At 31.4% G+C, this 25,859-nt stretch overlaps 2 protein-coding genes across 6 annotated transcripts; one reads left to right on the top strand and one right to left on the bottom strand.

Moving 5' to 3' along the window:
- Positions 1-296: 296 nt before the first annotated feature.
- On the top strand, positions 297-13,104 carry LOC131955573 (uncharacterized). Of its 5 annotated transcripts, none has more exons than XM_059319742.1 (20): positions 297-337; positions 3,348-3,506; positions 3,866-4,281; positions 4,436-4,510; positions 4,763-4,839; positions 5,316-5,393; positions 5,611-5,680; positions 5,856-5,923; positions 6,233-6,308; positions 6,990-7,095; positions 7,805-7,898; positions 8,020-8,164; positions 8,621-8,680; positions 9,056-9,280; positions 9,866-9,934; positions 10,099-10,176; positions 10,316-10,375; positions 10,485-10,550; positions 10,956-10,979; positions 11,736-13,104. In XM_059319742.1, the coding sequence occupies exons 2-20, from the start codon at positions 3,389-3,391 to the stop codon at positions 12,165-12,167; spliced, it is 2,337 nt and encodes a 778-aa protein (XP_059175725.1). In that variant the 5' UTR covers positions 297-337; positions 3,348-3,388; the 3' UTR covers positions 12,168-13,104. The 5 variants fall into 5 exon arrangements, with proteins under 5 accessions (XP_059175725.1, XP_059175724.1, XP_059175721.1 ...); XM_059319741.1 differs by lacking the exon at positions 297-337 and adding an exon at positions 505-569; XM_059319738.1 differs by lacking the exon at positions 297-337 and adding an exon at positions 688-800.
- A 2,298-nt stretch (positions 13,105-15,402) lies between these two features.
- On the bottom strand, positions 15,403-25,447 carry LOC131955577 (COP9 signalosome complex subunit 5). The gene is made up of 8 exons (XM_059319748.1): positions 25,280-25,447; positions 18,407-18,641; positions 17,881-18,009; positions 17,504-17,569; positions 17,254-17,339; positions 16,845-16,956; positions 16,558-16,703; positions 15,403-15,814 (listed from the first exon to the last, which is right to left on the bottom strand). The coding sequence occupies exons 1-8, from the start codon at positions 25,411-25,413 to the stop codon at positions 15,694-15,696; spliced, it is 1,029 nt and encodes a 342-aa protein (XP_059175731.1). The 5' UTR covers positions 25,414-25,447; the 3' UTR covers positions 15,403-15,693.
- Positions 25,448-25,859: the final 412 nt, after the last annotated feature.

Below are 25,859 nucleotides of genomic sequence, written 5' to 3'. Positions count from 1 at the left end.
AATCTAATCTAGATTCTAGATCTACGCGCGGTTTTGAAATTCTACTTTGTTTAGGAGGGAGAGACAGTAGACGAGCTCCCCCCACCCCCCCCCCCCTCCCTACCCGGAAGAGATGCCTAAAAGAAACCCTGATTTTAACACTCATTACTATTAGCCAGTATTAGCGGTTCGGTTTCAACTTTCGTTTTCTGGCAACGCTCACCAACACTCAACACAAACCGAGCGTTGCAATTATGTCGGACTGGATTAAATGTTGAATCTGGTTGTTTCAACTTTCCAGGAAGTATAAGCGTTTGCCTGTCTACCAGTTTGTCGGGGTTAAAGCTAAAAACAAATAGTAAATATAGAATCTAAATATAAATCTAAATTGACTACTTTATTTAGAATGCTAAATACTAAATAAATAAATAGATTTGAGATCTAGATCTACTTGTGTAGTAATAGTTAGTAACTAATATTAGAAATCTAGTAGACTCACTGACTCGTCATATATTATTAGATCTACAACTAGCCGAACACTTCAGTAAAGTAAAACAATGCGTGTAATCTGTCATGCAATTACACTACAGGTATGAAACTTGTGTAATGCCGCTATGCACAACATTCTTTACACAAATCTAGGCCAAAAACGGCAGGGTATTACTTAAAAACTGTCACGCTTCAGTGACTTCAAAAAGCCAGGTATTAAAATTACACAGGAAAGAGTCTGAACATAGAATCTAGTTGTCGAACTTGTTACTTGAATAGACGTAAATCTAGGCTATCTAGGAGTATCAGTAGATCAATGTTCCTGACTCAAGGTGGTAAGACAAAGGGTTGCAATAAAATAATTATAAACACATATTACAGTTTCTGTTTAGTAGATCTAGAATCTTGATCGATACGTTTAAATTTAAATTCTAGGGAATCTAGTCAGATAATGAATTAATGTGTAGGCCTATGCCCTATGGCCTATGTGATATGTAGATTAGAATCACTAAACTATTTATTAGGCCTATAGACTATATAGTATATAGATCTAGATCTAGATACTGTATACTATAGTCTATAAAATTTATAAATAAATATCAGAACCAAGTCTTAGTATTAAGTATTTAGTATTTATTTAGTAGATCTAGGCCTAATTAATTAGATTCTGACTTAGGGATTTAGGTAAAAAAACACTAATCATAATATAAAAATAAAAATTACATATTCTTGTAGAGCTCAACTATATGAAAACAAAACAAAAAAGATTTTCTGTCTAGCTCAAATAGTTTTTTTTTAGCGAATTTTTTTGTGAGGGGTGGAATTCCCTTTCTTTTGCATTGGCCAATTGTGACAAGTCATGGTATACCTGAATAAATTGAGCATAGTTATTTTACTTGCAGTTGTATTTTGTTCATATTTGCAGAGTTTAACTAGAATGATATATAGAACTTGTAAATGCTGTTGAAATGAATAAAAATAATACAGAACTTATATTTTTGTGTTGGCTTCCTCCCATAACCCCAAAAAACTGTGTGCTGCGCAAATATGAAAATGTTTCTAAAGCCATATTTTATATAAATACAGCAAATGAAAGAACTACAAAGTTAGAAATCTAAAGTAAATGACTTGAACACTGTTATGTGCATATAATTGCCTCATTATATTGGGCAGGTGAAGTAGAGTCCATCTTTAAGCCATTTTGTTATAAAGCTGCTGCGCAAATATGAAAATGTTTCTAAAGCCATATTTTATATAAATACAGCAAATGAAAGAACTACAAAGTTAGAAATCTAAAGTAAATGACTTGAACACTGTTATGTGCATATAATTGCCTCATTATTTTGGGCAGGTGAAGTAGAGTCCATCTTTAAGCCATTTTGTTATAAAACTGCTGCGCAAATATGAAAATGTTTCTAAAGCAATATTTTATATAAATACAGTGAATGAAAGAACTCCATAGTCAGAAATCTAAAGTAAATGACTTGAACACTGTAACTGTAATGTGTCTATAACTGCCTTGTTATTTTGGGCAGGTGAAGTAGAGTCCATATAAAAGCAATTTTGTAATAAATCAATGTTTTTATATGTGAATTGTGTATGGATTCTGATTTTCAGCATATAACTATATCTAAGGGTAAGTAGAACTTGAATACTTAAAATTACAGTTAGCACAATGCTAGTGTATAGCAACAGACAGGTAACCTAGATCTAGGTCTGACTCTTGTCAGTCTAGTCTGACAAAATTGGATTTTAGGAAAAACATATTCTGCAAAACTAGAACTAGAGCTGAAAAAATTAAAGATGGGTATGTAAATATATTTTGAAATAAAAAAATTAGGAGATTTGTTTGCACATGCCATAAGAATGCTGTTATTAGTTGATCAAACTTAAAGGCCGGAAGATCGGGATGAAAAAATATAACAATGGTGGCAGCGTGACCTACATACAGTGACTACGTTCGGAGCAGTATAACTAATGTCGGAGTCAAAATATCCAAAAACAAATTTCATTTCCACATACTTAAGATATGTCTGATCAGTAATCTACTCTCACCTAGAATAATCTTTTAAAAAATCGTGATTCCAACGTATTTGAAACTAGCCTTCATACAGGGGGAAGACCAAAGCAGAGACAGCGTGCAATCAGATCGCTAAGCCATCAAAACAATGGGAAAACCATTCTACTTTTCATTTAACATTAGGAAATGACCTTTTAAACTTAATTAATTACCATAAATTAAAAACTTATTAGTATGCAAAACCAAATCTCGTGCGCCGGTATCAGAAAGTAATGGGCGATTTCGGGTCATGTTTTTACCGCGATCTCGGCCGATACCGACAACCCTACTACTATACTAGATTCTATTACTACAGATATAGTCTAGATTCAATATAGAATAGATCTTTTAATTGACTTCACTATTATAAACTATATCTATAGTATTACTATATACTGCACCTTTTTTTTGTTACCACACACATTTTTAATTTAAATGATTCATTTGCCTAATATACTAATACTGTTTAATTATAATAGAATATATATTATTTATATATATATATATATATATATATATATATATATATATATATATATATATATATATATATATATATTCATTTAAATATGTTATGATCTGTCAAACTTAGTACTTGTAGTGATGTAGGCCTATGTCGTTTACAAAATAAAGTTTAAAAGGTTTTCACTTTATTTTTTTATGAGACCTATTGTCTTTATATTTAAACCTAGGTCTAGTTATGGTGCATATATGACAATCAGATAAAAAAATAAAAGAATTTGATAAATTCTGCATGCCTAAGTGGATTTTATTTATTAAATGTTTAAAAATGTATTTTGTTCTTCTATTTTTTAAATAGATCCACAGCCAAACATCTAGATAATTACAGAAGCCATAACGATGGCTAAAGTATTATTTGTTATTAGTGTTCCTTCTGACAATGACTTGAAATCCAGCTTTGAAAATGAAGAGATTTGCAAGGAGGAAAAAGGAAGTCAAGAACTAAAATGCACAAATGGTAAAAAAAATTTTTTATCTTATTCAACCATTTTGGTCTACACTTTTTAAAAAATAAATTTTACCCAATTATTCTATACGTTATTTTAACAAATGTACTAATTAGCACACCACTAGTAGCCCTTTTCTATCATCAAGTTAAAGTGTTATTTCATAGTCATACCATGTCCAGTAGAGCAGCCAGTTTTTGTGTCCTCTGATTTAAACCAGTGCTAAGGGGACTCAATAATATCATATTCTATAGTGGAAACCAAAAGTTAACACATTTAGCTGTATTGTACTCCACACATCATCAAAACATTGAATACCACGTAAAGTATTTAGGAAATTAGTATATAATTGAAATTTTTTCCCCCCCAGATATTGTTAAAGAAAACACTGAAGATAATCATAAATGGGATTTTGATGACCAAAAGGAGAAAAAACATAGCTTAGAAGGGAACAACAACTCAAAAGAACCTGATGTTGAAATTATAAAACCAAGAAAGAACAGTGTAAGCGGAAACACTGCCGAAGCAGAAGCCATCTTATTGAGCACACATGAAGATGGTGCAAGTAAAAGAAAAAACAGTCTGAAATCTAGTCAGGATAATATTGATCTAGAACAAGTGAAAAGGAAAAACAGCTTGTTGGATGCAGATGAAGTTGATAAATGTAGATCTACTAGAAAAAATTCCATATCTCCAAGTTTAGCTTCGCAGAAAATTGACATGAAAATGCTTAAAAAGTCAGAATCAGGCCTTGTCAGTTTTTTGTCACTTGGTCCCCTAATAGATGTAAGTATCCAAAAATTTTTTTTTTTGGTCAATAAGACTGACGTTTAAAAAAACTCCTAATTCTATCTACTGCCCTCTTTATTTTGTAAGAGATATAATTGGCTTCCTAGAAATTTTATGTTCATTCTAAAACATTTGTTTTGTTTCTTTATAGAGAGTAAAAGCAACTTTGCTAGAGATCAATGTCACAGGTGTACAGTGGAATACCACCGAGGATAATTTATATGTTGTAAGTAATATAATGGTTTTCATTGTAAAATTTCATCATTTATCTCATTTTTTTTACTGAATTTGTGTAGCATTTATATTTTTTTTTATGAGTTGTGTTATCATTTATTTTGATTCTTTTATATATCCTTTTTAGTTTGATCATGATTTTAGTAATTCAGTTAATAGCTTATTATGACTGGTTTACATTTGTATTTCGCCAATAACCTTGTTCTATTTGCATAATTTATATGTTAATTTACTCATTCTGTAGGGGACATTTATAGATGGTGATGGTGAGAGGTGTGAAGAAATATTATACAGCCTTACAGAGCATGCAATTTCAGTTAGGTATGTTTTGGTTAAAAGTATAAAAGAAAAGTTCCCCTTTCAGACCTAACTATCCCTAGGCAGATAAAGTTTCTTGACCTCAGCATTTTAAGGGATGGTGTAGTCAGGACTATACCCAGCTGCTTTTACTTTCCCCAACATGAATCAGGTACCCATTAGATAGAGGTATGTCCTGTATTTCTGAGTCCTAATCCAAGATCCAAATTTTAGACCCTCAGGCTAACAGATGAACATTCTACCATTTGACCATACCATCCCATTTGTTTTGATTAGTAAATGTAAAATGTGTTAATGTAGTATAAGTTTGGTAAATAAAAATGTTTTTTTATTTATTTAAGATTAGAATGATTTAATGTAAAACTTAAATAGCTTAAGTATAAACTAACAATTGTTTGATATCTAAATGTAAATTCTAATTGTGATGTTGAAAACTTTGTATGCCACTGTTGTATTATTTTTCATTAAAATCTCTTTAGCGTGTTTCCAGCTTCAGTCAGCATAACCAGAGTTCCTAAGAAAGATGAAGTAGAGCAGCTGAAGAAGATCCAAGAAAAGTATGTTTTTTATTTTTAGTTCCAGAATTTTATATCTTAAGGTATTTTTAATTTAATGTAATAGGTAACCCGATGATTTTTATTTGAAATTATTTTTATTTGAAATTTCTAATTTCTTTACTTTCCACATTTTGTGAAACCTTATTTTTATGTATTTTTTGCATTATGTTGTGTAACTGAATAAATGAAAGTGCATGTTATATGCATTTTGTTATAGAGAAAGTATACTAGCAGAAAAAGTTGGCCAATTCAAGAAGTCAATAAAATCTAGACTCGTTGTTGCCCAGGTAAATAGAGATCTTTTGTCCTAAAAAATAATATCCTTAAAACAGTAATTATAAAGACTAATTTTTTGATAATTAACCATTGTGCTAATAATTTTTTTTAATTACAATTAAATAATAAAATTTTGTTTTAAATAGTTAAAATTTTAAGTACTTTTTCTAATGCACTCTAATTCAGGTTGTTGATTCAGTGAAAAGTGATGCTTTATTTACATTTGATTTCCTTATGCTGGTAATGCTTGCAAGGTATGTCATTTTTTTATCTGCCTATTTTCTTTGATTGCCTGGTTTTAAAATTTGTCACCTAATCATGATTTTTTAAACACATTTGTTGATGTTTGTAATTAAAAATACACCACTTTTTTTATTTAGCAAAGTTAAAATGTTTTTTGAGAGAAACTTGACTTCAAAAATAGAATGTTTTTTTTAAATATATAATCTGCTTTTTTTATTTGCCATGAATTTTGTTTTTGCTTTTTTCTGTAACCGTCACTGATTCACCATTTTGGCGATTGTTGATTTGTATCACTTTATTTGAAAATGAACATTTTTTAGTATGGTTGCTGTTATGGGATTATTGGAGGCAAGTTCAGTTGCTCTTGTTGCAAGTATGCTTGTGTCCCCTTTGATGGTAAGCATAAGAAATAATGAGGACAATCAGTTCTATAAAACATTGTGAATGTACATACTGATGCATACTGTTAATTTACTCATATGCAAAACCCCAAATTAGCACTCATGGAATATTCTGTACTAAACAATCATTCACACATTATTTCATTTTTTAAATAAATGTTATACACTTATTTAAATGTTTTGATTTTGCACACAATTATTACAATGCTTTAAATTTTTAAAAATCAGTTCAAATGATTTATTAAAGTTAAATAGAAATGCAGGTGCATGAGATCCAAAAAATTGCTACAGTTTATTTCCTATTAATTATAACATTTTTATAACTATTATTAACTATAATATGGTCATTCTTTTGCTAAAGAAAAATGTTATCATTGTTAAATGATCTTAGCAACAAGCCGTGAACCAATTAACCCAAATTGAATCTGCTAGATTATCTGTTTTCTGTATCTATTATATATAAATTTTGAGCAACCTTTTTTTTTAATGTATGTAGAATTGAAAAACAATTATATTCTTTATTCTTCAATTAATTTTAATGCAAAATAAATGTCTACTCTATGATATAGCTAAGTGTTTTAAACTGTCTGAAAAGATCAGCCATTTAGACAATCTAGTCCTTATGTGTCTTTAACTATCATATACTTATGCAATCTTTTTTTTTTTGCTTCTCTAGGGCCCAATTATTGCTGGTGTTTTTGGTACTGTCATAAGAAACCATGATCTATTGAAAGTGGGTTTTAAGTCAGAAATTAAAGGCTTGTGTTTGTGCATTCTCATGGGTAAAAATATTCTCACCTACTTAATACTTTACAAATCTACTTTGTTTTGGTAATATTAATTGTTAATACAATGCTTAAAAAAAACTAAACAATTATAGCTGATTTAAAAAGTTTTAATATTTCAATAAAGCTCATTAACCGCTTAATATTTATACATTTAATAAACAATGATTTTTTAGCGCAATTTCCATTCTGGAGAATTGCGTTTATTAACGCGTCATTTCTGGATGGATGGATGGATGGATGAATGTATGGATGAATGTGTGTCCGGGCTTTAAGTCGTATCTCCTCCTCAACGAAGCAATATCGATGACTAGTTCCAAAAGCAATTATGTTAAGCAAGTTACAAGAATGAGCATAGGCCATAAAAATTCCGGGTTTCTTTCATGTATTTCCCGGAAAAGCCAAAAAACCTCGAAAAAAAGCAGTTTTTGGTCCATATCTCGTCAACCAGACCACTTAGCGACTTGAAACATGTACCAATCGATTCCTGCCATAATTTAGAGCAATATTGCCGAAGAAAGTTTTCAAAAATATCCTCTCGTTTGGTCACAAATTTTAAAATTACAAAAACACCTACAAACCGATTGTTCTTCTAGCTTGAACGCATCCCAGCATTATACGTCAGAGCTATTTTTAGATAACATAAGGAAATTGCGCATAAATGTCACTAGACTTTTTTAATTAACTTGTTTCCCTTTACTTTAAGGTTTTGTAACAGGATTTATACCTGCTGCTTTAGAAAGTACAGGCGCTAAGTGGAGATCTACAGAAAACTGGCCAACTATTGAAATGTCTGCCAGGTAAGTATTTAAAAAAACATACTTCATATGTTTTTAACTGTAAAAAACCAACCTTTTATAAACTAATCTGTTATGTTATCGCATCCATTTATTTATATATTTGTCACCCATCTTTCCTCAGAGGTTCTCTAAGATCTCTGCTTGTAGGTGTCCTCATAGCCATCCCATCAGGTGCTGGAGTTGCCTTGTCCATCTTGGGAGGGAAAGTGGGATCTCTTGTGGGTGTGGCCATATCAGCCTCCCTTCTACCTCCTGCTGTCAATGCTGTAAGTTTTCATCTACTGTAACTACCAAGTGTTTTTTTATACTTAAAACATATAGCTAAGACAGTGTATTTGGTGTAGGCAAATCAAGGGGTGTATCATTCATCAGTTTTTCTCCACTGCATACTTGTTGGACATGAAAATAGTGCTTAAGAACACATAAAAGACATTAAAGTGTCTGACTACAATCACACATCACAAATAGTTACATCATAATAGGTTATTTTAAAATATGTGTAGGCCTTTACAGCACCAAACCTTAGTTATACCACTGACTTCTTTTAAGTATACTATAAAACCCACACATATAATCCAAAGAGCTTGAAATAAAAAAATTAACTGGTATTTTTTTCCTAGTGCTGCTTTTCTTTTGTTTTAAATTTAATTAAAATTAGTTGTTATTAAGTATTTATTTGAAAGGTATCATAATTTCATTAACATGCTGGTGTCTGATTTCAGGGTTTACTTTGGGCAAATGCTCTTGTAGTTGCCATTCGTCCACCGGCCACTTTACCAATGGTAAATCATAATTTTCAATAAATATAGCTAGCAGTTATGACAAAGTATAATATTTTAATTTGTTCGGAAGTTTTAGAATCCTGAAAATACAGCAATGGTTATGTTTTTAATTGATTTATTTAAGTATAAAATCTCTGGCTATATAAATTAAAATAGTTTTATTAATTAATCTTAATAAGGCCAAAGTGTAAATGCTTGATATTACTTAGATGGCCATATGTAAATAGTTTTATTAATTAATCTTAAAAGGGCAGAGTGTAAAAACATGATGATACTAAGTACACCAGTCTATGAAATAGTTGAATTATGAGTATCAAACAATAAGCTAGCAATATAAAGAGGTTAAGTATTAAATACTTTTTCTTTCCTATTTAGAAACATGCTATGAATGATTCCCTTGTAAATGGCACTGCGGATCAAAGAGCAGCAGCTCTCACCTACAAAGGAGAGTTGAAATGTCCAGAGTTCATAGACAATGGCTTTATACCTGAATACTACTGTGATATGGCTAGAGAAAGTGCCGTCCTAGGGGTTGTCAGCCTTCTCCTCACCATACTCAACATCATCTGTATCATCATCATGGGTATTGTCGTCTTAAAGGTCAGTACTGAGCAAATACAGTCAACTATTATATGATATTCTAAAATAAATTATTGTATTCATGGCTTATTTTCTATATACTGGTAAAAGTATATATTTCCTATATAAATTCTATTTCATGAGGGGGGGGGGGGACTGTTTTCAGGGAAACTCTAGATGAGGCTTAATAGCTGGGGGGGGGGGGGAAGGGGGGGGGGTGACTGATTTAGGAGAAAACTGCTGTCTTGTAGAAGAATAATGGAATCATAGCAGACTGAAATGGACACAATAGGCACATAATATGTTGGCACCAATTCTTAATTATGTTGGGGGAAAAAATATGAGTTGTTGTTTGATTTGTTCTTTGAATGAAAAAGATTTAAAATGTCAATAATTTAAGTAGCATGTTTTTTGTTATTAGCAATCATACTTTTTAAAAAGACTTTACATATAAGGTAACTTAAGCTCAACCCATTCTATGACCAAATAAATACCTCTAAAACTACTATCTAACACTGTCTTTTTGAGCAAGTAGTACAGAGCTTTAAAATTTTTTCTTCTATTCATTTTAATCCAGCAATGATATGAATACAATTTTTTTAATAGATTAAAGAAGTAGCTCCCATACGATCTGGACCTACAGCAGAGAAAGAATTTTTTGGAGAAGACTTGAAGGTAAATTATTAACAATATTAACATTCTCTTGTATGTGGTCAAAATCATTTGAAATAATCTTATTTTAAAGATAAAATATTAAAATATTAAAATTATTTTTTATTTTTTAATATTTTTAATATTAAAATATATTAAATATATGATATCGCTCCCCCATTAACTAGATTGCCAGGGAGTCTTATCAGACAACTAAAGGGCAGTATTCTCAAGTATTGGGCAAGAAGTTTAGTCAAGAATGGGAGGTGAGTCATTTAGTTTTACATTTTATTTAAGCTGCTTGGTGTATTTTAAATTTCAATAGTTAATCTTATATTACTGATTACGTTCTGGTGCAGTAATAGATGATATTTATGATTTATTAAATTTATTTTAATTCTTCAGAACTTAAAGAATGCTGTGGGTGTTGATGGGATTGGTCCACATCTCCATGACATTGTGGAGGTTAGATTTGTGTGGTTTTGTGTGACCAAAAGCTTTTTTCTTATTTCATACATTTATATTAGATCTAATTAATGTTTATAAGTATACACATTAATAATATCGTTTTCAGGAAGTTGAAGAGAGTGCAACTGTCAAAGAAATAACAGATCTAATGCCACATAAGCCAAAACCTTGGGTAAGTTTTCTCCGCTTAAAAATACTATTGAAACCAATTTTTAAAAAATATACTTACACTCCTATTTACATTGGTGGCATGACTATCCAAGACCATTAAATGTCATTTATTCAGAACTTTGCTATGCAGATATTTAACATTGCTGTAGCAGAAAAATTTAAAACACTAAACTGAAGTTATTAATACATTTATATTTAAGTTATGTATGAAGGGCATGCAATGGAAAATAAAGTAAATATTTTTAAAATAGCATTTAAAGTGTCTACAAAATTTTTTGGGAAATACACTTGCAGTTATTGCTATTTTTAAATGTAGATAACAATACAAAATGAATACTTTAAGATAATTAAATTTGAAATAAATTTGACTAATAATTTATATTTTGAAATACAACATTGTGTACAGTACAATAAAATGAGACTCGGAAAGGTAACTATTGTAGAGCACTAATAATAATAAAAAAGTGTAAATTAACCCTGGAAAATAAACATGTGTTTAGATGGGAGTAAAATAGATGTGAACTTAACAATTTTAGCCCCACTAAATTTACAATTGCACTTCACTCTAACTCAGTTTTTATTATTAGAAATAAGACTAACCTTGTTAATTACATAATCGTTGCTTTTCGCTTAATGATTAAAAAAAGACAAAATGTTTTAAAAATATTTAGATAATCAATCACCAGCAGTCTTCTTAAATTTTATTGCAATATGGGGTTTTAGTTAATTTGATTTGACACAATTACTGTTTAACCCTTGTATCAGAGTTTAATAACGTTAGTATTACAATATTAAAAATAAATTATACAGTGTCTGTATATCTTGTTTTGTATGTGTGTAATTTGAATTTTACTAACTTTGAAACCAATTTTAACCATTAAAAAAAAACCTAGTGCTGTTTGTGATTATGATAGATACATTTTCAAATTTAAGTATATTTTTTTCTTTAATTATCCTAAAAACATTAATTCACAATATACTAATGACTTAAGATTTATAAGCCTAGTTTAACTATTTTTTATATTAGCTGCATGTTAAATTACATATTTCTATATTTCTACATAATCTAAATTTATTATTAATTGTGAATAAATTTTGGCTATGGTTTAAGAAAGAGATTAACCCCACATATAACAATGAGCTGCAAAAGAATTTAATTATATTTTTATAATTCTTTTTTTTTCAGTCTGATTATTTTGATGAAGACAGCCACCATTCTGAAAAGCAATACAAGACCATAGGCACCCACTTCCTTTTCCCTCCTAGATCAAATGATGAATTTATTGAGATGAGAAAACCCAGACCCTTCTCTCATAGTGAATCATACACAAGAGATGATGACGATGCACATAGCATGACTTATCTTACTATTCACCGCTCAACTTCACCTAGATCATCCGTCACAAATAAAACAGTTTCAAAACCACACCGGTTTGAGGTGGTCAAGGTTCAAGAAAAATCTCCAAAGAAGCGAATGAGCAGGACACAACCATCAAGTCCTGTCCCTAAACCTGAGATTAAAATAAATTTAGCTGATAATGCTACTGCCCCCAAAATAATTTTAACTGATAATGCTACTGCCCCCTTGTTGTCTGAGGAAAATGTAGTAGTTTCATAAACTTAGTGGTAGTTGTTGGCCATAAATAGTTTGTACAAATGATTTTAAATTTCACCATGAACAGTGAAATATTTAGATATATTTTAGATCATTAAATGAAAAAACAACTCGGCTAATACTCAGCTAAGCATAATTTCCTACAATAAAAACCTTGCATTTTTAAAAAGTTAGCATGATGTATTGTTTTAGAAAACATTTTATTTGGTAGTTTTACAATAGATATTAGTGAATGAATTTATTCACTGCAACGTAGCTTTTTATTACAAATATTCCTAATGAAACCTCTTAGTTGTATAATTTTGTACAATTAAAAGACAGCTATAACTTAAGTATGTTTCAACTATTTTCTCTTAAAATTCATGTACATCTTAACATTTTTCTGTTATCTTTCTTTGTAAATTGTGTTGTTTTTTCAAGTCGTGAAAAGCAAAGTTGTAAATTACTACACAATAAGCTGCACTTGTATTTATTTTGCACAGTGTTAGACCCAAGAAATTCTCTGTTGTTGCTTAAATTTATATTTAAAATGTCTCCTGAAATTGTATAGGTCTACTAAAAATCTTTACATAAAATCCTTTTGTGAAAAAATTATCATGTTGAATGTTGAAAATAGTCATTAGAGTATGTAAAAAATGTCCATATTTAAAAAGCTATTATTTTCAGTTTAACATAAATTTGTATATTTGTTGATTTAGTGTTTGTTCAGACTCTAGTATTAAATGTTTAAATACATTTCTATTTAAAAATGTAATAAGATTTACAAGAATCATTCATCTTACATCAATATAAAGTGCCTAGTAGAAAACTCAAAAAAAAATTGGTGCCTTTATTATAAAGATTTATTTAGGTTTTAAAAAATATTTTGTAGCATATCAGTTCATGAACAGTGTATACAGCTTTTCTGACTAAATTAGATAACCTGAACATCTGTATTTGCAGTGCTGGGGTGCAATAGGGGTGGGGGGGGGGGGGATAACTATGAAAATCCTTGATAGTGATTAATAAGATGACAGCTCTTGCACTACGTCAAAGCACTGTTTTACTCTAGGATGGGCACTATGTTCAAATGTAAGGCAAACTATAGTTAAATATGATTATTAGAATTGTAGTTGCCTGTTTTTGTACTTCATAAAAATAAATTTTCTTCATGATTTGAATAAAAACTACACATACTTATACCATAACTATGCATGAATGAAGGATTACTTTGTTCTTAACACATTTACTGGTGATTTTAACATTCAGATTATTAAAAATCTGTATTAGTGATTTTTAATGTCCTATCAAGACCAGTCAGTTTTTATATAACATTCCATGTCATCAATAAAAACAAGATTTCCAGTGTTGTAAATTATGAACTCAATGCAATTCTTTTCATTCCATCCAAAGCAGATTTGAATCTATGTATTTTTAATTCAACTTATTACAAGTTGACTTTTTAAATGCCTAAAAAAGCTATTGTTAACCCATTGTTTATATACAATGTCTTTTTACTTTACAACAAATACTGACTTTCATGAATTCCAAATACTATAACTTTTTTGTCTTTCATAGCTCAATCAAGTCTTGTGAAAAAGTAGTTACTTTTATACAATTTAAGACATTTATCACTTGTATTAGTTTGAATCTCAGATGGCCCTACTATTATTCATTGAGATTCCTCTGTGAAATATATATTGCTCATGTTTCCTTCATTTTTGACGTTGTCTTGTGCCTTTATATTTGCGCTTTCAATGGCCAATTCATGTAAGATTTGTACTCACATTATACATTCGTCTTCCATACAAATTTTATTTGATAAACTTATTCAATCCCCTTGAATTCTTGGCTGAAGATCATAATCAAAGTTGCATTTTTTAAACCAGTTAAAGTTTTACTGTTTCTTCAGATCTTCTGACTATCAGTTAAAGCAACACAATACTTGTTGGTTTTGGGATTTTATCCTCAATTCTTTTCATATGCTTCAGCATTACATTTTCAAGTAATCTCTAGTAAAGTATTAACCTGCTTTTAAAAGTGTTTATATACCACTTTAAAACCATTTTGTCAATCTCTGTTCCCAGGTTTGAATGTGTCATATAAGCTATCATTTGTAGGTAGCAATGTAGTTCATATCTCTTGTTTAAAAGAGAAAGCAGTGAAGGAGTAAAAAAAATTAATTAATAGATAAAGAGTAGAAACTCAAAATAATGTTTTAAGCAATGTACGTTTTAAAAGATTTTTTGGTGATGTAACCGTTGAATACAAATATAAGACCAAACTTGATGTGCATTTAATTTTCATCTTCCTTCTGTTATTAGATATTTAATCTTAAAATAATCCAGGCGACACTATAAAAATCAGTATTGCCTTGCACTTTAAGTCGATTTTAAGCCATACATAATTTTAGTGGTTTTTAAAAATGTAATTATTGCAAAATTACCATTTTAAGTTTACACCAATGCATAATTTAGATGTTTACTGTAGTGGTTTGCTTACTGATTGTTGCACACATATTTTTATTAGTGTATTATTGATTATTTTGATAATAAAGAACTGTATACATATATATATATATATAAAAACTTTACAACCATTTACCTTTTTTTTAAACCTGGTCAGATTTAACACATTGTTTTAACTAATTCTTGATCTCCAGACACAGGAACTAACCTTTTTTCTATAAAAAAAAACTATTTGATAAACATAAAATAATTAAATCTTATAGATATCAGCTCATTGAATTGTATTTGTAAGATGAAATTTTTTGCAATTTTAATGTTTTATGATACAGTTCACTAGTTATATATCCAAATTTATTATTGCCTTCTGATTTAAATTTATTATTTATGCTCTTTCATAGTGTTTATTTTTACTGTAGGTATCCAGCATCATCAGTGGTATAATAGTTTTTATTTGTGCAGCCTGGATGATTATTATCTCTTCACAGTGTTAAATAAATAAAATCCCCACTGATTGGCTTCCTTGTTTGATATTTGCTTTATTGTACTTGTATGCGTTTGATTTTTAAATGTGTTATATTTACGAGAAGTAAATTAGTAATGTATTAAGCACAGAGCTTGATCCATATGTAAGTCACATAAAAAAATATTAACTTATAGCGCAAATGGCAGAAAACAAACATTTTTTAACTTCAATAAAATGGGATTGTGATTAGCTAATAATAAAGTAATTGATCAAAGAAAAAAACATAATGCAGTTATGTTGTTTGTTTTTTAATTTAAAATAAATACATATTTCAGAGTGAACCTTTTTTCAACTGTCAAGTATTAGTTTTTGAAAATATACAATAGTATCTAAAGGTAAAAAAATTGTATATGATTTATTTTAGTTTAGTAAAGACTGAATTTTTAGTTAGGTTAAACTGCAGAAAAACAAAACAAGATGATCAAAACATTCACCAGGTATCTAAATTACCTTATAAATGTCATCAAAACTAGATAAGTAAACATTTACAACAGCACCCTTTTCTTTCAAACACCAGCATAACAGTTTTTTAAGTAATGGAAATTATAAATGAAACAAACTATTGTTGCGGCTGTTGTGCTTGATCTGGCTCAGCAGGTTTGCAATGAACTTGATTAAACAACCGATCTTTAATCACTTGTGACATGAGTCCATGTAAAACCTCCATAGTTGTTTTACAGCTGGGGGGAAATTTAAAAGAGTTCAAACACTAAACAGGCATGGAAAAATCTTTCAATGAATTACAATGGAAGTTCAATATATTTTGGCTGAATATCAATATAATTTTATTAGTTATAAAAGAATTTTAGTTGTTTTGAGCAATATTTGCATTAAAAAATCCTTATAACTTCCATGGACATATTATTTTTTTCATTAACATAAGAATCAAAGAATAATAATAATTATAACAATTATCCAGAAAAAAAATTTACTTTCTTTACATTGCAAGATTTTAAGGGACTAACCATCTTCTTCTTCATTCTTAATTTTTAGTGTTGGAAGGGATCAAGTATTATCAGCCAGAGGGTTTGAACTCGAGACTTTTTTTTTCGAATGTGTCAACCATGAGCTTTTTTGCCGACTCGACCACGCTTTCATCACAATTAAGGATACGTGTCAACTGGTTATGTGCCATAGAGGCCATTGCCTCCGATTTCAGCCTGCTTTTCTTTTTGGATTTGCTTCCATAGCCTTTGTCCAATCAAGAACAAACTACAAGGCAGCAGTTGTTTTGATTTTGGAGTTGCCTCTCCTAGAAGAGTGGCTGTCCCCAGCTAACGAGCCTCTTCTGCCCGAGGGTTCGAACTCTAGAATTTTCGATTTAGCAACCATGAGCTTTACCGACTCGACCACGTCGACCCCTAGCACTAACCATATTTGGTGAAGTAAGGTTAGGTTTGTGATATTAACTTGACATACTTACCCATCTTTGGTTGCTTTGGTGAGTTTATCTTCAGTTTTCTTATCCTGTGCATCAGTGCCTATGAGACCGCCACGACCCAGCTGTGATTCAGACTGTTCTAATTTGTCTGACAAATCAAATATCATTCCTGTTGTGTAATCAGCATTCTGAAATAATTATTTTAGTCAGGTGAAAAGGTAATGACCTTAAGGATTAATTTGACAAAAAAAAACAGTATAATAAACAGCCAAGTAATTACAGGTACAAATGAATAGTATAAAAACTGATAGAAGCAATTTTTTACTCACTGTAAGAAGGCTAGATGAGCTCAGGGTATTGACCCAGTATTTATTCCACAAAGATTCAAGCAGTCTCCGATCCATGGATGATTTGAAGTAAGACATTTCTAATGGGTAATAACTGATGACAGCATTTTTAAATTATGTTATGTTTGAAACAAGTATTAGTCATGAAACTTGCATATCTTGTGCATTTTGAGGTTATTACAAATTGATTTAATATGAACATTTCTAATAAAAACAATTTAAATAATATTTTAAATATAAATGAACATGTAGAATTTGAAAGAAGTGAAAGCATAAAAATAAACTTATGAGACAAAATCTAATGTTTCAAATGAAGAAGATTATAAACAATGAAATTTGAAACAGCATTCAACCAAAATTGTTTGTAGTTTTAAAAGCGGTTGCTACTTACGCTTTACAATGGACACCAAAGTCTTCAATTTTGTTGAGAGGAATGGACTGATATTCTGAGGGGTGTTCATCTGGTGGTTTATATCCCTAGAGTAAATAGTGTGCACATGTTAAAGCAATAGGTTTGTTTAGAAAAAGAATGTCAAGTTAGTCAACAAGGTGGATATTAAATTCATAGTGATCAGCTGCTAAAATATCTGACATACATTAAATAATAAGATTTAGAGCACAGTAAGAAAACTGTTCAATACCTTTGGGTAAGTTCTAAATGCACCAATGTTAACTTTCCCTGCAGATATAGTTCGCACTGGATCTATCTGAAAAAAAAAGTATAAATGAAGATAAAATCAAAACAGAATCTTCAAACAAGAAAATAAGAATTTAATACTTTTATAACTCAATGCTAGAGATAGTAATTATAAATTAGTACAAAGTGACTTTTTATTAAAAAACAATGTTAAGAAATCTTATATAATCGATTGACAAAAATAGCTGACTAGCAAATGTGTTATTCTACAGGCAAAAAAAAAATCTTATAAATTTAATCAACCTAAATCTGGATCACAGTTTATTTGACTTCAAAATAAACCTGTGATATTCTATAATGGAATTTCACTGGATTATTTACCACAATAGCCACAAAAGGTTCCTGGAACTGTTGATTAAGCATCTGTGTGGACACATCTATGCCAGATAACCAGCAACCATATCCTGGATGACTGTGGTACCAGCCTATGGCATTTTCTAAGCGTTTCACCTTAAAATTAAAGTAAATGTATATATTTTAACACATAATATTGACACAAATAACTATAATTCACTGTTTAATAACAGTAATAATCTCTGCTTTAAATTCCTACTTGTATAAGTGTTTGTAATTTTAACAGATATCAAAACATATCATAAAAGCAATTTTTGTCTTATTTACATTTTGTATTCACTTTTTATACATGTGTCTAACAATTCTTATTCTGGTATTTAATCAAAGCATTTTGTTTTAAACTGTTAAGTTCCCTCCTTGAACCTGACGGCCCATGGGGCAAGTGTAACAGAGTTCACTTGTTTCTGAGACCTTGGTAAGCAGTCTGGAGCTCTACTGCCAGGCCACACCTTCCTATGTTTTTAACCATAGGAAACATGAAAAGAACAGATACCTGTTTAGCAGCCTCAGTGTATGCAGCCATGTACTCATAAGCCTGGGCTTGAGCATTGACCCTTGTCTCTGTGCCTTCTACTGGCAATGCCACCCCATCCATAACAATCATGGTGTTCCCATCAACTTTCCCCAACAGAAGACCCATGACTTCAAGGTTACCGCCTGATCGGGCATGCATTACCATTTTCAGCAATGCCAATGCAGAGATTTTTATGTGCTTGAAATAATGTGGACTGAGGAAACAAGAATGATTGGTTTTAAAATTAAAATTTGAAGAAAAAATGTTTTTAAAGTTACAAGTCATAAAATCAGTAATTTTGATATTGATGGGTCTAGTACATTACTGTACAAATGAATCACTTCCTGTCAATTACCTATCAATCAAAAACACATATTACTTTTAAAGTATGGGAAAACTTGTTGTCTTGAGCCTGGGTACTCTAGTCATGAATGGCACATTATCTCATTCATGATTAATCATTCAATTAAATAATTTTTTATCACAACAATAAAGTATGCCTAAAAAATCAACATTCTTTAACAAAATCAATTTACTTGCCTGTGACATATTAAGGTTATTAGAACACATAATTGTTTGTCAAAAACCACTTAACTGAGAAAGTAGGGTAGCAGTGATCAGTAATACACAGGTTAATTAAATTACCTAGAAGTAGGTGTAAATATCAATTGTAAGTAGATCTACTAAAACTTCTAGGCATAATACTAAATAGGCCTACTCTAAGAAGTAAATTACTAGTCTAGATCTACTATTCCGTAGTCAGTAGGCCAAATAAACAATTTATTAGCCTATTAAAATTAGTCTATAAATAAAAAATTAGTGTATTAGTGTATTGGCATTAAACTTCGTTAATGCATTAAAACTATATTCTCAAAACTACCTGCCCTCCTCCCCCAGCCCCCATAGCAGAATGAATTATTACTGAATGATCCTGCGAAAGTGAAATAAAGTGACTATAAGCATAAAAAGAAGGCAGCTTTTAGTTAGCAAAAGATGTGCATGCTGATAGCATTATAATGACCTGGTTTCTCTTGTCGTCTAACTGTGTTGTTTTGATGTGACAGGGATAACATGATAAATAGTAGATTTAAATGGGCTACTAAAATAGATTTTTTAAAAATAATGTATATTTATAGACAAGATCTCTTTACTAGACATACAGTAACTGTACTATGAGTATGAACCCTCAAATACTTATGACCCGATCAAAGCACAACTGCTCGACCACACAGCATGGATAGTTTTGTCGGAAGAATACAGCTAAAAGAGCTAAATGTTATTTAAAAGGGTAATTTGATCCCATAGCGCAGCTAAATAAGGATAATTTGAGCCCATCGCACAGCTATTAGGGTCATAGTGTTTTGCATCATCTGCTGTCCAGACTAGCGCTGGGGAAGAAGAAGTTTCTTCGAAGTAGTCATTAGTACTTATTTTATATTTTTAGTAGGAATGTTGGGATATTTTTCCTAATTATCATAGAATGATAAAATGTACACAGATTAATCCTATAATATACCCCATTGATAAAAATACCAAATTTATCATTCTAGGCCTAATAGTTTTTTTTATATGAATTTTTAAAGTTATGTATTAAACTTGTTATATATCACTGTAACATCGGATTTGTGTGATTGGCTTTTGGCTTGCATACCACTGCTGCTATTCGAGATAAAATTATAAAACTTTGCACATTAGTGCTAGAGAGTGTGGGCAATAGAAATATGAAAGTAAAATCAAAATTTGATGAAGGATAATTAGAACTAATCAGGTCAAATTAAAGTGAGGGGTGCTGTTCTATATAGGTCAATATGCAGACTGAAAGTCTATGTTTTTTTTTTAATATTAAAATTGAAACTTTACTAGAGGGTGGGGGTAATAGAAATATAGAAAAAAATTAGATTAAGTATGACTGCATATAATTAAAAAGTCCTATGAAAGGGTGTTGCACTCTTTTATAGTAATTATAGTGACTGCAACAGACGTATGTCCAGAATGCTACTATAACAGATAGGATAAATTTGGTGATTGATACTGAAGCATGTAATAAGAAGAATGCTGAAAAATAAAACTAGGGATGGTGTGGTAAAGCACTCAACTACTAACATGCAAGTCTTAAGCTCAGATCTCAGACAAGTCTTTCTGTGCAGAGCGCAGCATCCACCTAGCTCAGATGAGTACCTGACACAAGGGAAAGTAAAGATAGCTTGGCAGAGAGCTAACCACACCATCACTTCATGTTCAGTGGTCAAGAAACAGATAAACTCTACTTCAGCTGCTCTATGGATGATGGATTGACAGGTCCAAAAGGGAAACTACTTTAATATACTAGGGTCTTTATCAGGCCCTATTGATATTATTATTTTGGTACAACTAATCAATAGAAAAACCTTAAATTCTTGTAAAAGTTTATTAAATATTAAGTAAGTCGTACCACATCAGAAGTTACAGCTTCCCTGTCTATCTGCTTATCAATATGCTGTGATTTAAATACGTAATGTTTGTTTTTTGTTACTTTTTATTATTAAATGTAAAAATTGTATCCTAAATTATTATGAATAATAACTATCATGCCTTTTTCATGACATTCTAAATTCACTGCCTTATTAATTAGTATCCCCCCCCCCCCCCCATGTCAATTGCTGCGCCTTTTGTTTATTATTTAGATCTACTATTTACTAATGTCATAGGCATAATTATCACAAATAATTAATTAAGTTTATCACCAAGCTCCTTTACTTATCATAACCAATAATAGGCCCAGACTTACTTTATCAATCGATACATATTACATATAGCATTAGTTATACTAAGAAATAGGCCTATAACTTATTTATTATTTATAAATATAGTATAAAGTATAATTTAGTATTAACTTAATTAAGTATAAGCCTTAAATCTAAGTACTAAGTAGGTATGTGTGAAATGCTTGACACTAGTTAATGTAAGCCTAAGCTTCTTGCCTGTCGTTTTGAATAGATAACTTGATCAATGTATTTTATCTAGTTTTAACAGTGCCACCCACAATTTAAATTCTTTCCAACTTCGAAAACTACGTCATTGGCATTAGTGCGCGTATTTTATCGATAATAGGTAATGCGGTACTAAACGGACGCCATGGCGTTGTCAAGGCCGAAGCGCTAGCTCGGGGATTTGACATGTATGATAACTCGTAAACAGAAGTAGTAAGTGCCATAAAACCGTTATTATAATAATATTTGTTTATTTAATGGGCACTTACAACTAATGGCAAGACACTTATAATGTGTTTAATACGTAAACTTATTTAAAATGTGACAGCACTGTACGGGACATGTTCGCGAGATAAACTCATTAGAATCGTGCGATCGATTTCGGCTTTAAGATTGTCATAATGGCAGTAATTTTCTAATTGAAACATATAATACGACTACACTAGAATATCAATATCGAATATTTCTAAAAACTCGATTCCAACAGTGAGATTCGGCATTCTTCGGAAAAGGGCGAGTTTTTATAAAGTCTGCATCAAAAAGTCCGGATGTGGAATACCGAATCGAAACAGTGGAAGTCGGAATGCCTAATTTTTAGTAGTCATTTCGTAAAAAGAACAGAGGTACTCAATCTTATGCATTTTTAGGTAATAAACACTATAAAATCGTATCAGTATCTAGAGGAGCTTACACTTTTCGGACACACATAGCGAAAAAACGCAACGTAAAAATTCCATGCGGTCTCATTCAGTAACCGCTTAACATAGAAAACAAAAAAAAGTATCATATCTATCCGCAACCATTCTACTTTAATAATGTGTGTGTCATTTTGTATTCATACGCATAGAACTTAAGCTATTCTTGTTATAGTGACTGGGGGGTCTTAACGTGTGTTCGAACACATGTAATACAGTTTTACATGTGTTCGGACACCTTTACCCGTCATCGGACATAGCACTTTTTGTTCATTTAGAATAATTTAAAGTCAATTTAATGAATAAAAACATATATTATATGCATTTATATTGTGTTATTGATTGTTTGTGAGGTAATTTTAATAGTATAAAACCTTTTTCCCACACTCCCAAAGTTCATCCCATTCAGCCATAGAGTCCTTGCAAACACGTGACCTAAATCACGTGATACCTACGCCCGCCGCCACAGTGGTGTACATCAGACGTAAACACAATCAGCTGTTCGCCAGCGCTGGACGTGTTCGCCAGCGCTGGACGTGTTCACCAGCGCTGGACGTGTTCACCGTATGTAAAGAATCGCGCCCGCGGAAAAGAAAAAATATGTTAAAAAACTTGAACTCTTAGGAATTGAAGATCCTTATACAGTTATTGACAGTTTCGTGGATAATATAAATATGTGGCCGAAATTTCTAAATAAAAATACTGTTAGTAATACCGTTTGCGTTTAGAGTTTAAGTAGACGAAGCTGATCAAATGCAGTAATATATTATAGGTTATCTACTGTAGCAAACGTGAGACCACTTAAATCCTACAAAACCCACACTACAACGGCTAATATAATCCATGGGTAATAACCAATCTGGGTAGCATGTTATACAATTTAAGACCCTTATAATCCAGCAGGGAAGTAATCAGAAACATTAATACTGACATTCAACCCTCATGATGGCTGCCCCCACCTGTATCTAGCCCACAATAAAACCTAAGAGGAGTCTGCCCTGCCCTCCCCTGAAAATGTCTCACCTCCGTGATACCCAGCCCCACAGAGATAGTATTTCTTATATAATTTTGACCCTCAGGGCCCAGCAGGGAGAACAAAGGGGAAAGTCCCACTGCTCTCCCCTCAACACTTCTCACCTCGGTGTCATGTTATGTCATTTATAGCACACATGGCTTATCAGGGGAAAGCATTAAGGCATTAAGAATCTTAACTCTGGACAGCTACACACTAGTATACTAGCTACACACTAGGTGCCTACTGTAAACTACTAGACTGTAGGCCCTATGTAGACCTGCAATTGTATCAATTGTAGACTGGGTCCATTGTTATTATTCTAAACCATCTCACTTATAATGTTTCTAGCTTGATTTGTTTCTTTTATAAACAGTGGATTTTAAAAAAAAATTAGCCTAATCATTAACCAAATAATAATAATGTTGTTATTTGTTGTTGGCTGGTATGATCTAGATTGTACTACTAGGCTACAAAAACTTAGTAGACCAATTACTAGATATGAATTTGAATTTAATTAAACTCAGTCCAGTATCAGATACATATTGCTGTAAAAAGACAACAAAGTAGGTAGGCCTTAGTAATTTATTAAAGCCTTCTACTACAATAATATCAACTACATACTTGTATAAAGTTTTTACAATTTAATTTAAGTAGCAGATTCTAGATCTAAGTCTAGTCATACAATCTATTTCAATTTCAGAAAATTTCGTTTGCTAAAAAAATGATTAGATAATAGAGCGAGATTTTAGATCTTAGAGACAATTAAATGCTTTATTAGGCCTATTATGACTACTTTTGATTTATTATGGGTGTATTTTGAATCGAATGTAGATCTAAAGTAATTAAATTTAAGTAAAGAAGTAGATTCTAGATTCTATGTCTACCCAGCGGAGCCAGGTATTAGGCCTACTATTAGATATTGTTATTCTTATTATTACTTTTGACTTTGTCTTTTACTATTAGTATTTGTGAAGGTCGAGCATATTTGTTTTATTATTAGTTATCTTTTATAATTAAAATGAAGTTTATTATTTTACTGTCCTTACCTGAAACAAAGTATCGAGAACTGCATTTGATCAGATTCGGCTACTTTAACTCTAAACGCAAACAGTATTACTAACAGTATTTTTATTTAGAAATTTTGTCCACATATTTATTTATACGAAACTGTCAATAACAGTATAAGGATCTTCAATTCCTAAGAGTTCAAGTTTTTTAACGTATTTTTCCTTTTCCGCGGGTGCGGTTCTTTACATACAGTGAACGCGTCCAGCGCTGGTGAACACGTCCAGCGCTGGCGAACAGCTGATTGTGTTTACGTCTGGTGTACACCACTGTGGCGGCGGGCGTAGGTATCACGAACGGACGTGACGTCATATGAAAGGACTCTATTGCGGCTCGCGCAGTACGCTGCTAAGCCAGCCAGGTCACATGATTCCCCCTCCTCTTTCGCATTCCACTGCCTTCTTGACCTTATTTTGACCCTTTCCCTTCAATAACCAGCCCCTTTTATGCTCTAAATTCTTATTTAATAATATTTTTGTGTTGCTGTCCGCTCCCATGTAAGGCCAAATAAGTTAGCGAACACCCCTTTTTTATTGTTCAAGCACGAAAAAACCCATTAACCTTGACATTTACGATGTTCCATACATATATAGAAGCTATTTATAGTGTAACCTTTTAGCTAAGCATTGATTGGTTCAAGTTTTGCACCTAAGTCCAACCCTAGGTCACTTCATCCGGCTGGTGTAAAAATAGAAATGTGCGTACCATGCAACGTTAAAAAATTTCTAAAAATAATTCTTGAGAAAGGAAACGGAAGTACTTGACACGGAAGTGTTCATAAATGAACAGTTTACGTGCAGGCGCCGTGGTTTTGCGTGAGACATGCTAATTAAAGTTTCTATGAGCCAAAAACCGACGAAGTGTTCGGTCCTACGTAATTTTTGGTGTGTGTCCGAAAAGTGTAAACTCCTCTAGAATTTAGAGATCGAGTCTTGATTTCTAGAATATAGAGTACAGGAGTCTAACTCTAGATCTAGATCTAGATTTCTAGATCCAGTAAAATTTTAAATTTAAGTTAAAAAAATGTCACAAAAAAACGGCTAAAAAATTTAGTACAAAACAACTTCCAAACATTTTAACGTAGAAAGTTTTTAAATTTACAACTCACTCTTTTTCCCATGGCTTTGCTGTAAGTATATCTTGCTGCTGCTTAGAATCGTATCGATAAATATCATCAACACTGGACACACTTTCCACATTATTAGATAGTTCCCAAGACTTTTTAGCTACTTTGGAGTCCATTTTATATGGTTTTTGTTAATTTCACAAAAGTCGTGAAAATTCGATTATCAACGACTTTAGTCTAGACGCACGACAAAACAATTTGTCTTTATCTAGTCGAGGGCTGATATGCTATTTAACAGAATTTTTCATTTTTCAAGGGGGTTGTTGGACATTAGTAGAGTAACGAACGATATGGCCATTTATTATTTTATGGGTGTTTGATTTTTCTCATTATGTCTGGCGAACAGATGTGGGGAAAATATATCAATATCAATGACGTCACAAGGAGGGGGTGGTGGCCCGCAACAAGTCACACCATTTCGGAGTGACACAAAAATTTAAAATTGTAAAATTTACTGTCAAAACGTTAGGATAGCAAAATAGTCGGGGGAGAGGAGTGACACTAAACCGAAAAATACAGTTACCGCACTTGGTGAAACATGATCTAGTAATACCACTGATTG

The sequence above is a fragment of the Physella acuta genome, unplaced genomic scaffold (assembly GCF_028476545.2).
Source record: "Physella acuta isolate Inbredline_101_S28 unplaced genomic scaffold, ASM2847654v3 ptg001079l, whole genome shotgun sequence".
Classification (NCBI taxonomy): Eukaryota; Metazoa; Mollusca; class Gastropoda; family Physidae; genus Physella; species Physella acuta.
Note: the sequence above shows the minus strand (reverse complement) of the source record. Positions and strands in the feature narration are given on the sequence as shown.